Below are 13982 nucleotides of genomic sequence, written 5' to 3'. Positions count from 1 at the left end.
GGCAAGGTAAAGGGTATGGCCAAGGGGTGACCAGGGCCGGTTATGGCCCACTGGGCGGGTCTGGGGCGTGGCCAGAGCTGGTGGGGCAGCTTGGGGGTGTGGCCAGGACCTGCTGGGCGGGTCATGGGCGTGGCCAGGAATGCCTGGGTGGAGGGGTGGTCAGGGCTGGCTGGCTCAGGGGCATGGCCACGGCCTGCTGGGTTGGTTGGGGGCGTGGCCAGTGGCTTGCAGGAGGGGCAAATGCATAAAAATCCTCCCAGTGCCTCTGAGGTTCCTTTTCACTTCTCCCCTCTGCGAACCCCAGTTCTGTATAAGCCTGGATTGTAGAACCTGTCCCCAGGGCTGTCCGGCCCTCCCTGAAGTTTCACATTCCCCTGTGGGCTGTGTGGGCGGTGGTCACCTGCAGGGTCTCGGTCCCACAAAAGGGTTTGAACCTGTCCCAGGGCTGGGTGCAGCCGGGCCACTCACACTTGGACGGCACGTAGTCAGCATAGGTCTCTGTGTGCCCTAGCTCCTCCGCCTCCTCCTCCTCAGCCTCGTCCTCCTCCTCTGGCTGGCTCTGCACACTCTGCTCCTGCGTGCGTGGCGGGAGCTCAGCGGAGACTGCAGGCCTGAGCGGCCGTGGGCACTGGGCTCCCCCAGGGGCAGGGGCCAGGCTGACCATGGGCAGCTGAGTGACCCAGGGATGGGAGACGGCTCTGTCTGCCCCTGCAGCAAGGTGCTCCCCCAGGGCCTCCGTCTCCTCAGCTGTAAAATGGGGACTCCCAGCTTCTAGGCCGGCCAAGCGCTCCCCACAATGGAGACGCGTGTGCTGAGCCCTCTCCGTATGTCCCATGAGAGGGGAGGGGAGGGAGCTTTCAGCTGGGCCCAGCTCACCTGGTAGCTGACGAGAAGTGGGGTGCTGTGGGAGGGCAGAAAGTCCTCGAAGCCTGCAAACGGCCTGCTGAGCTGGAAGAGCTGGAAGGGGAGCAGGATGTCGGCCCGGGCCGGACGGGACAGGTCACAGCTGGTGGGCCCTCGCAGCCTGGCCACCAGAGGGAGGCTCCCCACTGCCCTGTCCTCGCTCCCCTTCCTCGCTCCCCAGGGCCCTGGGTCTTGCTCTCCTGCTGTTCTCAGGGTGACCCTGGTGCCTCCCAAGCCTCCCCAGTGGGCACCTCCCTGGGGCCTAAGGCTCGCTCCTCCTGGCCAGCACCTGGCTGCCTTCTCACTGATGCCCGACGTGCCTGCCTGGAGTGCCGGGGAGGAAGGTGCCCAGCTAGTTCTGACAGACAGCACAGCCTGGTCCCGTGGGAACTGCCGGGAAGGCTGTGGACAGCGGTCTGACGGGAGTGAACCACTGTGCCAGCCCCATGCGGTGCAGAAGGCCCTCAGGGGCCTGGGAGACAAGGGGTTGGGAGCTCCCTGTCGAGGGGGAAGAGGAGACAGAGGCAGTGGGGGCGGGTGGGCCTGGGCCTTGTCTCTCACCCGATGGCTCCCAGCACACAGGGTGGGTAGCCCAGGGCAGCCCTGCACTCTCCAGGGACCCCCATGGGTGCAGTCCCCGAGGCCCCTCGAGGGCAGCAGCTCCTCTGTGAAGGATGGGGCAAAGACGCCTGCCACTGTAGTGACCAGTGGACACGTCCCATTGCGGCCCCACCCTGGGGAAAAGGACTGCCCGGAGCCTCATGCAGATTCACCAGGGTGGGCAGTGGCACTGTCCTCGGGGAGCTGACCCCAGGCCTGGGCAGCCAGGTGTGCCGGGCCTCTAGATGAGTCTGTGGCCCACCCGGGGGTCTCCGAATTGACTGGGCATGTAAAGCCTGTGAAGGAGGGGGTCAGGGAGGTGGTGTGGCCCGTCATGCCCACTGTCCAGACACCAACACTGAGACAGGATGGACCTCGGGATGGATGGCTGGGGGATGGCAGGGTCCAAACTAGGGTCTGTGTGATTCTGGAATATACCCATTCTTAAAAAGCAAAAATCGGCCGGGTGTGGTGGCTCACGCCTGTAATCCCAGCACTTTGGGAGGCTGAGGTGGGCGGATCACAAGGTGAGGAGATCGAGACCACGGTGAAACCCCGTTTCTACTAAAAATACAAAAAATTAGCCGGGCATAGTGGCCGGCGCCTGTAGTCCCAGCTACTCGGGAGGCTGAGGCAGGAGAATGGCGTGAACCCGGGAGGCAGAGCTTGCAGTGAGCCGAGATTGCGCCACTGCGCTCCAGCCTGGGCGACAGAGCGAGACTCGTTTTCTAAAAAAAAAAAAAAAAAAGTGAGCGTGAAGAATTGGAAAGGGGAGAATCCCGGCTGGGTGCCTGGCTCAGGCCTGTAAATCCCAGCACTGTGGGAGGCAGAGGCAGAATGGACGAGATCTTTTGAGGCCAGGGTTCCAGACCAGCCTGGGCAACATGATAAAACCCTGTCTCTACGAAAAATACAAAAATTAGCCAGGCGTGGTGTTGTGTGCCTGTGGTCCCAGCTACTCGGGAGGCTGAGGCAGGAGGATCGCTTTAGCCCAGAAGGTCGAGGCTGAAATGGGCTGAGATTGCGCCACCACACTCCAGCCTGGGCGACAGAGTGAGATCCTGTCTCAATAAATAAATAAATAAATAAATAAATAAATAAATAAGAGCATCTCTTCTAGACCCGGTCCGCCACTTGAACCCCAATGTCCTGAGACGGCTGAGGTTTCCACCCAAGCCTGCCTGAGCCCCGGCCAGGTTCTCAGCAGTGTGTGGGAGCCACAGGGCTAGTGTTGCTAATGAACTGACTTCCACAGCTTCTGAGTTTTCTAACACTAGGAACACTCCCAAAGGTTTTCAAAGAAAGTGGAAGCGTGGCACAGGAAGGTTAAAAACCTATACTCAGTTGCCCTCTCCTTTTTTTTTTTTAAATTAACAAAACACAAAAAAACAGACGCCACGTGGGTTCCTGGAAGGCTGAGTCACCGTTCCCGGTGGGTCTGGCGGGGCATTGGGTTTCAGATGCCCTCGTGCCGTCCACAGCAGGCCGGTCAGGCCCTGGCTTCTTTCCTCACGCCCTGCTGAGGACCCGTGAGCTAGCTGGGAGGGCACGGGCCCCGGGCTGGGTGAAATACTCCGCTGGGCCCTTGTGCCAGAGGGACCAAGCCTCAGCTGCCCACTGTAGCTGTGGGGCTCTCTGACGCTTCCTGAGCTGCTCACCGTGGCTGTGGGGTTCTCTGATGCTTCCTGCCTGGGCCCCCAAGCCTGTGAGTTCTGCTGCCCGGGTTGCATCCTTCCTGAGGGCCCGGGAGAGCGGCCTATGGGTGTGAGCCCACCAGTGTGCCAGGAGCGTGGGGAGGCTGGCATGGGCCCTCACTGGAAGGCGCTCAGCCCCAGACACATGTCCAACGTCCACTCCCAAAGTTTAGAAGCTTCTCTCCTGGACAGGCCCAGATGGGGGAAGGGACTCCCCAGGCCTGGCTCCCGGCCATGCCTCCCTCACCAGACACCTCCACTGCGTGGCACTGGGGCACGGCTAGAGGCTAGGCCCAAAGAACCTGGGGGCCCTGCTGCCCTACAACCCCTGCTCTAGGCCTGGCCCACCCAGGTCTTTCAGGACTTCCTGGAGGCAAACCCCAGCCCCTCAGCCCCCAAGGACAATGTCCAACTCCCCACCCTGGGACACGATTCCACCAACCTCACCCCCTCAGCTCCCCGCTAGCGGGGACACGGCCACTGCTGACAGGATTCCGCCAACCTCGCCCTCTCAGCTCCCCCCTAGCGGGGACACAGCCACTTCTGACCCAGGGCACCATGGGGCTGGATGCCACCACAGGTGCTGTTCCTCTGCCTGGACAGCCACGTTGCCTGGGCCCGCTGGGCGCTGCCTCTCCAGGGGGCCCTCCCTGACCACACTTCTCTGTCCCGTCACCTCCCTGTGCTTCTCTAGACCAGGGACTCCCCGGGTGCGGTGGACATGGGGTAGGATCTGGGCACTGCAGGGCGCTGGGCAGCGTCCTGGCGCCCCCCCAACTCCATGCCAGGAGCACCACCCAGATGTGGTAGCCACAGATGTCCTGGACATCACCTTCTCCTATTCAGGACACAAGAAGACCCTCACCTAACCACCTCATCCATGGCCACGGACGGCGTCGAGAGTGACAGGCACAGCCATCGGCACGCAGAGTGGGGGAGACTGAGACCTCGCTGGACCCTGTGGGTCCTGGGCTGGGGAGGCCACGCTGGTGGGTCGGGGCTGGCTGGGGGCACCGGGCGCACTGACCTTATCGTGGGTGGAGGGGGCAGGGTTATCATCCCAGATGGTGGACACCTGGTTGAGGCTGTCGGCCGGCAGGAAGTCAGGCGTGTCCACGATGTCCGACAGGGAGTCCACGGACGAGGAGAAGATGGAGATGTTGGAGAAGTCCTCAAAATAGGAGGAGTCCTGGAAGACAAGGCCAGGCCCGGTGACGGGGAGACGGGAGACACCACGGCCCTCCACGCACTGGAGCACGTGGGGGTGGGAGACACCACGGCCCTCCCGGGTTCAAGCAATTCTCCTGCCTCATCCTCCCAAGTAGCTGGGTTACAGGTGTGCGCCACCATGCCCGGCTAATTTTTTTGTAATTTTACTAGCGACGGGGTTTCACCACGTTGGCCAGCCTGGTTTTGAACTCCTGACCTCAAGTGATCCGCCTGCTTCGGCATCCAAAAGTGTTGGGATTACAGGCATGGGCCACCATGTGACAGAGCGAGAGAGTGAGACTCCGTCTCAAAAAAGAAAAAAATAAACAAGCAGTGGGTGAGAAACACCAGCCCTCAGGGCCACGCAGGACGGCGTCCGACTTCTGCAGCACCTGAAGGGCAGCGATGCTGCAGGAACTCTGAGCAGCTCGGGGCTGGGGTGAGCCTGGTGCCACGCCCAGAGGTGGGGCTCGCCATGGGGATCTCACACACACACACACACACACACACACACACACACGCACTGCCCAGTGGAGGAGATGCATGTATATCATTTCTTTTTTTTTTTTTTTGAGACGGATTCTTGCACTGTTGCCCGGGCTGGAGTGCAATGGCGTGATCTCGTCTCACTGCAACCTCCGCCTCCCAGGTTCAAGCGATTCTCCTGCCTCCTCAGCCTCCCTAGTAGCTCGGATTACAGGCGCGTGCCACCAAGCCCAGCTAATTTTTGTATTTTTAGTAAAGACAGGGTTTCACCGTGTTGGCCAGGCTGGTCTCGAACTCCTGGTCTCAGGTGATCCGTCCACCTTGGCCTCCCAAAGTGCTGGGATTACAGGCGTGAGCCACCGTGCCCGGCCACATGTGATGTCTCACGCATGTAATCCCAGCACTTGGAGGCCAAGGTGGAAGATTGCTTGAGTCCAGGAGTTCAAGATTCGCCTGGACAATAGGGCGAAACCCCATTTCTACTAAAAATACAAAAATTAGCTGGGTGTGGTGGTGCATGCCTGTAGTCCCAGCTACTCGGGGGGGCTGAGGTGGGAGAATTGCTTGAACTCAGGAGGCAGAGGTTGCAGTGGGCTGAGATCGTGCCATTGCACTCCAGCCTGGGCGACACAGGGAGACTCCGTCTCAAGAAAAACAAACAGAAAAAAACCAGGCAGGTCGAGGGGGCACTGTCTCTCCCTGAAAGCTATGGGTTCCGTCCCCCTCACCTGGCTCAGCTTTGCCCACTGCCCACCCTGTCAGACCCAAGCACCTGGGCACTGATCACTAGGGACCTTCAGGAACCTACCCCCAAACAGACACCCCCGGGACAGAGGTGTCCATGCTGCCCGCCTGAGGCCCAGAGCCAGGTAGGGTGCAGCCCCCCACCCCAGGAGGGTAGGAGCAGCCCACCTCCCAGAGCCTCTGGAGGCCCCGATCGGCAGGGTTGGGGAGCATTCACCCCACTGAGGCCCACAAGGGCCCTCCGGACACTGCCCACCCAGGTTGCAGAGGGCCTGGTCACGCTGACCTGTGGCCCGGACCCTCCGTGGAAGCATTTCCCGGGCAAGGTCAGGGGCTCCTGAGTTGGTCAAGGCCCAAGTGGGGGTGAGTTGCTACCGGGCCCAGAACCGCCCAGGCCTTGGTGGTGCAGGGAGCGCAGGCAGAGCGGAGGAGGGCTCCCCAAACCCAAATGCGTGGGTCACACGGTGAGTCCTTCCCCGGAGCTCAGCGTGGACAGAGGGAAGGGACCTCAGGCAGAGACACCCCCGCCACGCCCTCACCAGGTGCCCTCGGCCCAAGAAGACAGGACCACAGGGTCCTCCCACCCAAGGTCCTCCCCCCAAAACTCCTGCCCCAGGCTGAGGAAACACCAGCCCGACTACTCCAGGGCATCCACAGCACCCGACCAGCCCCAGGACCGCCCAGTGCGCCTGAAATACAGGCCTCTGAGAAACCATCACAGCCCAGAGGGGCCTGAGGAGATGCCTGAACACCACGTAGGGTCCTGGGCAGGGAAGGACATGGAGGAAACTGAGGCAATCCAAGCAAAGCGTGGGCCTCAGGAGTTCACAGTGGCGTATGGATGTTGGTTCATCAGCTGTGACAGCCACAGACGGGACACAGAACAGCAGGGAGCCCAGGAGTGGGGGCGCGGGGACTCTCTGCACTGTCCCTGCAGCTTTTCTGTCATCCTAAAACAGTTTGAAAAGTTAAAGTCAAGTCGGGCGGGGGGGCTCACGTCTGCTACTCAGGAGGCTGAGGCAGGAGGATCGCTTGAGCCCAGGTGGTCGAGGCTGCAGTGAGCTATAATTGCGCCACTGCACGCCAGCCTGGGAGACAGAGCGAGACCCTATCTCAAAAAAAAAGTTAAAGTGAAGCAGGGCATAGTGGCTCACACCTGTAATCCTAGTGTTTTAGAGCCAAGGTGAAAGGATCGCTGGAGCCCAGGAGTTCAAGAGCAGCCTGGGCAACACAGCAAGACTCCATGTCTACAGAAAGTTTAAAACTTAGCTGGGCATGGCAGCATGTGCCTGTAGTCCCAGCTACTCAGGAGGCTGAGGTGGGAGAATTGTTTGAACCCAGTTGGCGGAGGTTGCAGGGAGCCGAGATCGTGCCACTGCATACCAGCCTGGGTGACAGAGCACGTCCCTGTCATAAAAATAAATAAATAAAAGTGAAAGTCTAATAATGACGGAGCCTCGAGGCCCTGCCCTGCTCCCCGTCCGGTCCTTCCCAGCACAGGACACCCCACCAGGTGCATAAGCCCTCGAAGCCTTCACCTCTAGCAGGTGCCCTCAGCGATTAGGGACAGAGGGAGACAGGGTTCCCAGGGCTGGCCCTGTTCACATGTGGGAAGCTGAACGGAGCCAGGCCAGCTCCCCCCACATTGGCTCCGTCCTCTGCCCACATCTGGATTTGACTCCTAGCAGCCACCGGCTGACCTCAGAGACAGCCTAAGTCCCACCCGTGCCTGTGTGTCCCTCCACAGCCCCTCCAGGCCGGCCCAGGCTCCTGCATCCTTCACCACATGCCCCACCCACCCTCCAGCCTCAGCTTAGCGGACCTAGTGCCTCCCCAGGGAACTGGGCCCCTCTGTAGTCTGCAGTGAGGACAAGCACCAAGGCCCCTCAGGGGTGACACTTGCACCCCTCCCCACCAGCCCCCAGTTCTGGGGCCCCAGGGAGGGCCGGGGCTGCCTGCTCTGGTTCTTGTCTCTGTAGCATTTCAGGAGCTCTGGGCTGAGGCGGGGAGCTGGCAGGACCTGGCTCTGCCCCCTTCAAAAGCAGCAGACACAGCTCCTCCTGCCTTGGACAGCCAACTCCAGACCTGACTCCAGACCTGATGTGCTGCTGCCACCCTGTGCTCCAGGACCCATGGGGAGCCACAGAGCCACAGGGATTTGCTCGCTTGCGCCACCAGAGCCAGCCCTGACCAGGCCCACCCAGCCCCCACTCCCTACGAGAGCCCCATAAGACACCCAGAGCCCCTCCACCTGAGGCTTCTCCAGAGGAAAGCCACAGCTCTGGGCCCTACCCCAGGGGCAGAAGGAGGGGGACGCAGCCCTCCCAACAGCCACTGCCACTGTCACTGAGGGCCCCCGTCCGGGCGGGGCTGAGCCCGACCCCCCCACTCCGCTCGGGTCCCCCAGCCTACGCACAGGGCGCCGCTCCCAGCCCGAAGTCTTAAATCTCTGCCTCGGAACCTGCCGGCAGATTCCCTCTCACTGCCAGAAGAGACGGACGGGGCGGGGCGGGGATTTTTTAGAGCCTGGCGGCCTCGGACTCTAGGATGAGATGCCGGCTGCTCCGGCAGGTGGCCGGGCCGTCCTGAATGGGGGTCCCACCTCCCAGACCCCTGCCCCCGAGGGCCTCGCCCGCCCCGGGAAGGTAGTGTTACCTTGTTCAGAGCTTCGAACTGCAGCCAGAACTGCAGCTGGGACATGGTCCCGGAGCTCGGGGGGCCAGGGGTCCCCCTGGAAGCGCTGCCGGGGAGCGGCTCCCTCATGACCGCGGCAGCAGCCCCAGCATTGGGTCGGCCGGGGCGGACGGGGGTGGCTCTCCGCCCGGCTGCATTTGCATGTTGGTTTAGTCACCGCCGCTGGCGCCTACTTCCTCTAAGGCCGGGGCTGACTTTCAGGAAATGATGCCGGCCCCGTAAGTCAGGGCAATTACTGGCAGCGCGAGGAGAATTACTGTACGGGGCGGATCTGCCACAGGCGCTGTCAACACGCACCCCCACCCGTGCCCCCGCCGCGGGACCGGCCCCCTTTGGGGCACCCGGGGGACGAGCAGAGTGCCCAGGTGGGCATGGGCCTCAGTCTCCCCAGACTGCAGGGAGCTGGGTTCCGTTCCACGGGGACCAGCTGCTGTTCCTGGTGCCCCCAAACCACAGGCAGGGAAACTGAGGCCAGGACGGCCTCCCTTCACCCAGCACCCCACCCACGTCGAGCGCACCTCAGGCCCTGATGCGCCCCCCTAGGGCTCTCCCCACCCCACCTCTGCAGGCTGAGGTCCCCGAGAAGCCCCTGTCGCCGAAGCAAAGTCCCCTCTCTGCTCTTTCCCTGCTGTCCGTGCCCAGGGGGTTCAGCAGGCCCTGTGGCCTCCCCTGACCTGGGGCTGGCGGAGGGAGAGCTGAGCCTGGGCCCCTCCTCTCTAGGCTCTGGCCAGGCCCGGCCTCAGCCCCCTTGGCACAGCAGCGCAGGAACAAGCGGTAACGTCCTGGGAAAAGAACGTTCTTGCTTTGGTAGAAAACCAAGTGTCAATGATACACTTGCTGGGGCAACCCCGGGCCGCGAACCCGACGGCCGCCACACTCTTGCCCGCACTGTGAGGACCCTGGCGCATCACAGGGGCCCAGACACCGCGGGGCAGACACCTGATGGGGCCTCACACTGAGCCGCAGGCGGCCATTCTCGGTGTCTTTGGAGGAGCTGGGGAGGCCCCAGGGCCAGAGGGGATGGGAGGACGGCCGGGCTGGGGAGAAGACGGGCCCCATCTGCCTGTACTCAGCGACTGACGCGGCAGAGGCTGCATTTCCCAGGAGACCGAGGCCGAGACCGCGCAGGTGGCCACGGCTCCTCCTCTGTGAGGGGAGGAAAGGCCCGGCCCCGTGGCCAGGGGCCCTGGGAAAGAAGGAAACCGCCTCGAGAGGCCAGGGGAGCCCGTGGCTGGGCCGGAGGGGTCGGGACAGTTCTGGGCTTGTAGGACCCCCGCCAGGGCTCTGAGGGGAGAGTGGGACCAGGGGGCCCTCAAACCCTGTGCACTCCGCCCCCTCGACTCTCTGTTCTAGACCCTGAGGCCCTGTGCCAGCCCCACTGGGGCCCCGCGACCAGGCACCAGCAGCAGCGGAGGCTGGTGCAGCCCGTCGCCCACACCCCTTGCCACGACCCATCACCTCCTGGAAGCTGAGCGACAACACGGGTCCCTGCGGCTGGGGCGAGGGGCCCGCCTGCCAGGCACCCCGCCCACCAATGGAAAACAACCAATGGGGAGGAGACGCACGCAGCCGCTCAACCCAGCAGCCAATCACAGCCACCGCTCAACCCAGCAGCCAATCACAGCCACCGCTCAACCCAGCAGCCAATCACAGCCACCGCTCAACCCAGCAGCCAATCACAGCCACTGCTCAACCCAGCAGCCAATCACAGCCACTCCCAGAGGCCGCTCCACACCAGCTCCACGCAAAAAACCCACAACCACAAGTGCTGCTGAGGACGTGGGGCAGCCGCCTGGGAATCGTTCTGCAGCTCCTCAAAGAGGTGAATGGGGAGTAACAGTTAACCCAGCAACTGCACTCCCAGGTGCCATCAGGAGGACCGACAGCTCACGAAAAGCCTGAACCCACAGCTCACAAGTGGACCCACAGCCCACAGCACCCACAGCTCACGGGTGGACTCACAGATCACAGGACCCACAGCTCACGGGTGGACCCACAGCTCACGGGTGGACCCACAGCCCACAGGACCCACAGCTCATGGGTGGACCCACAGCCCACAGGACCCACAGCTCAGGCGCCTGGACCCACAGCTCACAAGTGGACCCACAGCTCACAGGTGGACCCACAGCCACAGGACCCACAGCTCACAGGTGGACCCACAGCCACAGGACCCACAGCTCACGGGTGGACCCACAACCACAGGAACCACAGCTCACGGGTGGACCCACAGTTCATAGGTGCTTGGACCCACAGCTCACGGGTGGACCCAGAGCTCACAGGTGGACCCACAGCTCACAGGTGGACCCACAGCCCATAGGTGCTTGGACCCACAGCTCACAGGTGGACCCAAAGGTCACAGGACCCACAACTCACAGATGGACCCACAGCTCACAGGTGGACCCTCAGCTCACGGGTGGACCCACAGCTCATAGGCGCCTGGACCCACAGCTCATGACAGCCTGGTTCCTGCAGCGCGGTCACCCACAGAGGAACGGGGCCAGCACAGTGAGGCCATCCACGCACTGGAACACGACCCAGCCATGAAAAGGAGAAAGGCTCTGACCCAGGCCACAGCACGGACGCACCTTGAGGACATCACACTCAGTGAGAGACGCCAAACACAGAAGGCCACGCAGTGTGTGAGGCCATTTCTATGAAATGTCCTGTCCTGAACAGGAATCCACAGACAGGAAAAGCATTCAGGTTACCAGGGGGTGGGGATGGACCGGGGAGTGACAGCTGATGGGAACGGGGCTTCCTGTGGGGTGATGGAATGTTCTGGAACTAGACAGAGGTGGTGGTTGCACAACTCTGTGAATATACTCTTTTAAAGTGTGGATTTGGGGCAGTGGCTTACGCCTGTAATCCCAGCACTTTGGGAGGCCAAGGTGGGCAGATCATGAGGTCAGGAGTTCGAGACCAGCCTGGCCAGCATGGTGAAATCCTGTCTCTGCTAAAAATACAAAAATTAGCCGGGCGTGGTGGCGGGTACCTGTAATCCCAGCTACTCGGGAGGCTGAGGCAGGAAAATTGCTTGAACCCAGGAGGTAGAGGTTACAGTGAGCTGAAATCGTGCCACTGCACTCCTGCCTGGGCAACAGAGCAAGACTGTCTCAAAAAAAAAAAAAAAAGGTGGATTTGGCCGAGCATGGTGGCTTACACCTGCCATCCCAGCGCTTTGGGAAGCTGAGGTGGGCGAACGGCTTGAACCCAGGAGTTCAAGACCAGCCTGGGCAACACAGTGAGATCCCATCTCCACAAAAAATACAAAAACCAGCTGGGCATGGTGGTGGGCACCTGTGGTCCCAGCTGGGCATGGTGGCGGGCACCTGTGGTCCCAGCTGGGCATGGTGGCCGGCACCTGTGGTCCCAGCTGCTCAGGAGGCCATGGCGGGAGAATCACTTGAGCTCGGGAGGTGGAGACTACAGTAAGTTATGATCACACCACTGCACTCCAGCCTGGGCAACAGAGCAAAACACTGCCTCAAATAAATAAAGTGGATTTTATGGCATGTGAATTTTGTCTCCGTTTTTAAAAGACCTGAAAAGCAACGAAACACAGAAAGAACAAGCACAGACTCCGACTTGCTCCCCAGGCCCCAATGTGACAGCGCAGGCCGGGGTCCCTGGAGCAGGTCAGGCTGAGGATAGGGGTGCACCGCCTAGGGACCTGCTGGGCACTACCCCCACCCACCTCCGGGACCCTGCGCCCAGTCCTGGGCTCCCATGGCCCAGTCTCTCCCTCTGCCTCTGTCCAGGGTGCACCCCTCCCTGACCAGTCCTGTGGCAACGCTGACCAAGGGCTCTGTGTAAGCCTGGCTGAGTGCCCGCTGCCCCAGCCCTCAGAGGAACCCTGCCCTGCATTACAGTGAGGGAAACAGGCAACGGGGATGGGAGGGGCTCCTCCTGGAGGGGGCTGGGGGGCAGACAGAGAGAAGAGGCTTCCAGGTGGTCGTGGGGCACAGGTGGCACTTCCTGGACACTGCCAGTCTTTGGTGGCTGGGAGAAGGGCCCCTCAGCAGGCCTGGTCACTAGAGTGCCCTGTGCAGAGCTGAACTGTGTCCCCAAAATGGTGTGATCACGTCCTGGCGCCTGGAAGCTGTGTGTGTGGCCTTATTTGGAAATCCGGTCCTCGCAGATGTGAGTGGTTAAGAAAAAAAAGGCCGCACTGGCCGAGGGGGTGATCAGTGCCTGGTGTCCTCATACGAAGGAGACACAGTCCTGGGGAGGAGGCCATAGGACACAGAGGCAGAGATCCCAACTGTGCGGCCACAGCCAGGGGATGCCCGGATTCCCTCGATGCTGGAGGGGCTGGAAGGAGCGCGGCCCTGTCCACACCTTGACTTTGGACTTCCGGGCTCCAGGGCTGGGAGGGGACAGAGTCCTGGCCTTTGAAGCTGTGTGTGCTGCTTCCTCACGGCAGCCCTGGGAGGCTGGCACGGCTCCCCAGGAAACTGGGCTCCCTGGTGTCAGGGTTGCAGCCAGGTGCCTGGTATGGGCCCTGAGGCCGCCGCCTCAGTGCCTTCTGACGCTGCAGCTGGGCAAGGCTGAACCCTGGCGCACGGCTTCCTGCTGAGTCTCCCTCTCTAAGGCTGTCTGTGGGTGGCTCTGCTGGCCCCTCCTGCACCTGCCCAGGCCCTGGGCGGAGGCTCCTCCTCCTGGGGGCTGTGGCCTCAGCACAGACCAGGGGACAGAGGTGGCTCTTCTTGGCCTTGGCTGGGTGTGAACCAAAGGCTTCCTGTAAGAAATCCCTCTCTCCCTCTCCCTCCCTCGCTCCCTCATCTCTCTCCCTCTCCCTCCCTCGCTCCCTCATCTCTCTCCCTCTTTTTTGCCCAATGCCAGTAACTGTGGGGGCTCCGTGGTGCCGGGTGGGCCGAGGCCTCCGACCCCTGCTAAAATGCATCTGCAGAACAGTCAATGCCGCCTGCCTCCCTGCCTGAAAGCAGCCAGAGTTTGCAAAGCGCTTTTCTGAGCCATGAGCTCATCCTGAGCTTCCCAGAAGCCCCCGGGCTGCCAGGCAGAGAGTTGTTACCGGACAGCTGTGTTCCCGATGGTCCCTGCAGCCCCGTGGGGACCTGGGATGGATGCCCGGCAGGTGGAGATGTCCTCACAGGACAGGTGGTGGGCAAGGGGGCAGCACCTGGGGAACAGGGATGGGTTGTGGGCGCCGACAGCCCCAGGAGCCCAGCAGAGACGCAAGGGATCTGGGTGATGTCGGGAGGGGTGAAGGAGTACCCCTACCCCAGGAACAGGCGGCAAGGGATGGGTGAGGGGCAGTGAGGCGAGCAGTACCTGGGGAATGTCCTGTGCAGGGGCACAGGCTGGGGAGAGGCTCGGGCTGGGGTGTGGTGGGGAAGAGCCCAGAAGAGGCGCCGGGGACTGCCCTGGGGGACGCTCACCCCATGCAGGAACAGGCGCCGGAGAGCCTGGGGGTGGGGCCGCGAGGCTGGGCTGGGCCTGGAGCAGGGGACCCACGGGAGGCTCTGGGCGCGGAGGGTGGGCTGCAGCACCGAGGGCCCCTTATCCACAAGCAGGAACCCAACACCCCCCAGCCAGACCCAGTCATGCCTGGAACACACAGACACGGACCTGCATGTGGACGCTGCTAACCGATTCACAGCTGCTGCCAACCCACACCTACTCCTGGGTATG

The 13982-nt window shown here is 62.2% G+C and overlaps 1 protein-coding gene across 3 annotated transcripts in view; it reads right to left on the bottom strand.

The window, feature by feature from the left end:
- The window catches only part of SBNO2 (strawberry notch homolog 2), a 74330-nt gene that overhangs the window by 15375 nt on the left and 44973 nt on the right, over positions 1-13982 (bottom strand). For 2 of the 3 annotated variants that reach the window (XM_032178941.2, XM_032178940.2), the window contains 3 exons: positions 4225-4386; positions 877-957; positions 469-574 (listed from right to left, as the gene is read on the bottom strand). In XM_032178941.2, the coding sequence (XP_032034832.1) occupies positions 469-574; positions 877-957; positions 4225-4386 (349 nt within the window). Of the gene's footprint in view, positions 1-468; positions 575-876; positions 958-4224; positions 4387-8291; positions 8467-13982 lie in introns of those variants that run through there. The other variant, XM_032178942.2, reaches the window with a different exon arrangement.

Source organism: Hylobates moloch, unplaced genomic scaffold (genome assembly GCF_009828535.3).
Source record: "Hylobates moloch isolate HMO894 unplaced genomic scaffold, HMol_V3 SCAFFOLD_15, whole genome shotgun sequence".
Lineage (NCBI taxonomy): Eukaryota > Metazoa > Chordata > Mammalia > Primates > Hylobatidae > Hylobates > Hylobates moloch.
The sequence above is the reverse complement of the archived record's forward strand: the minus strand, read 5'-3'. Positions and strand labels throughout refer to the sequence as shown.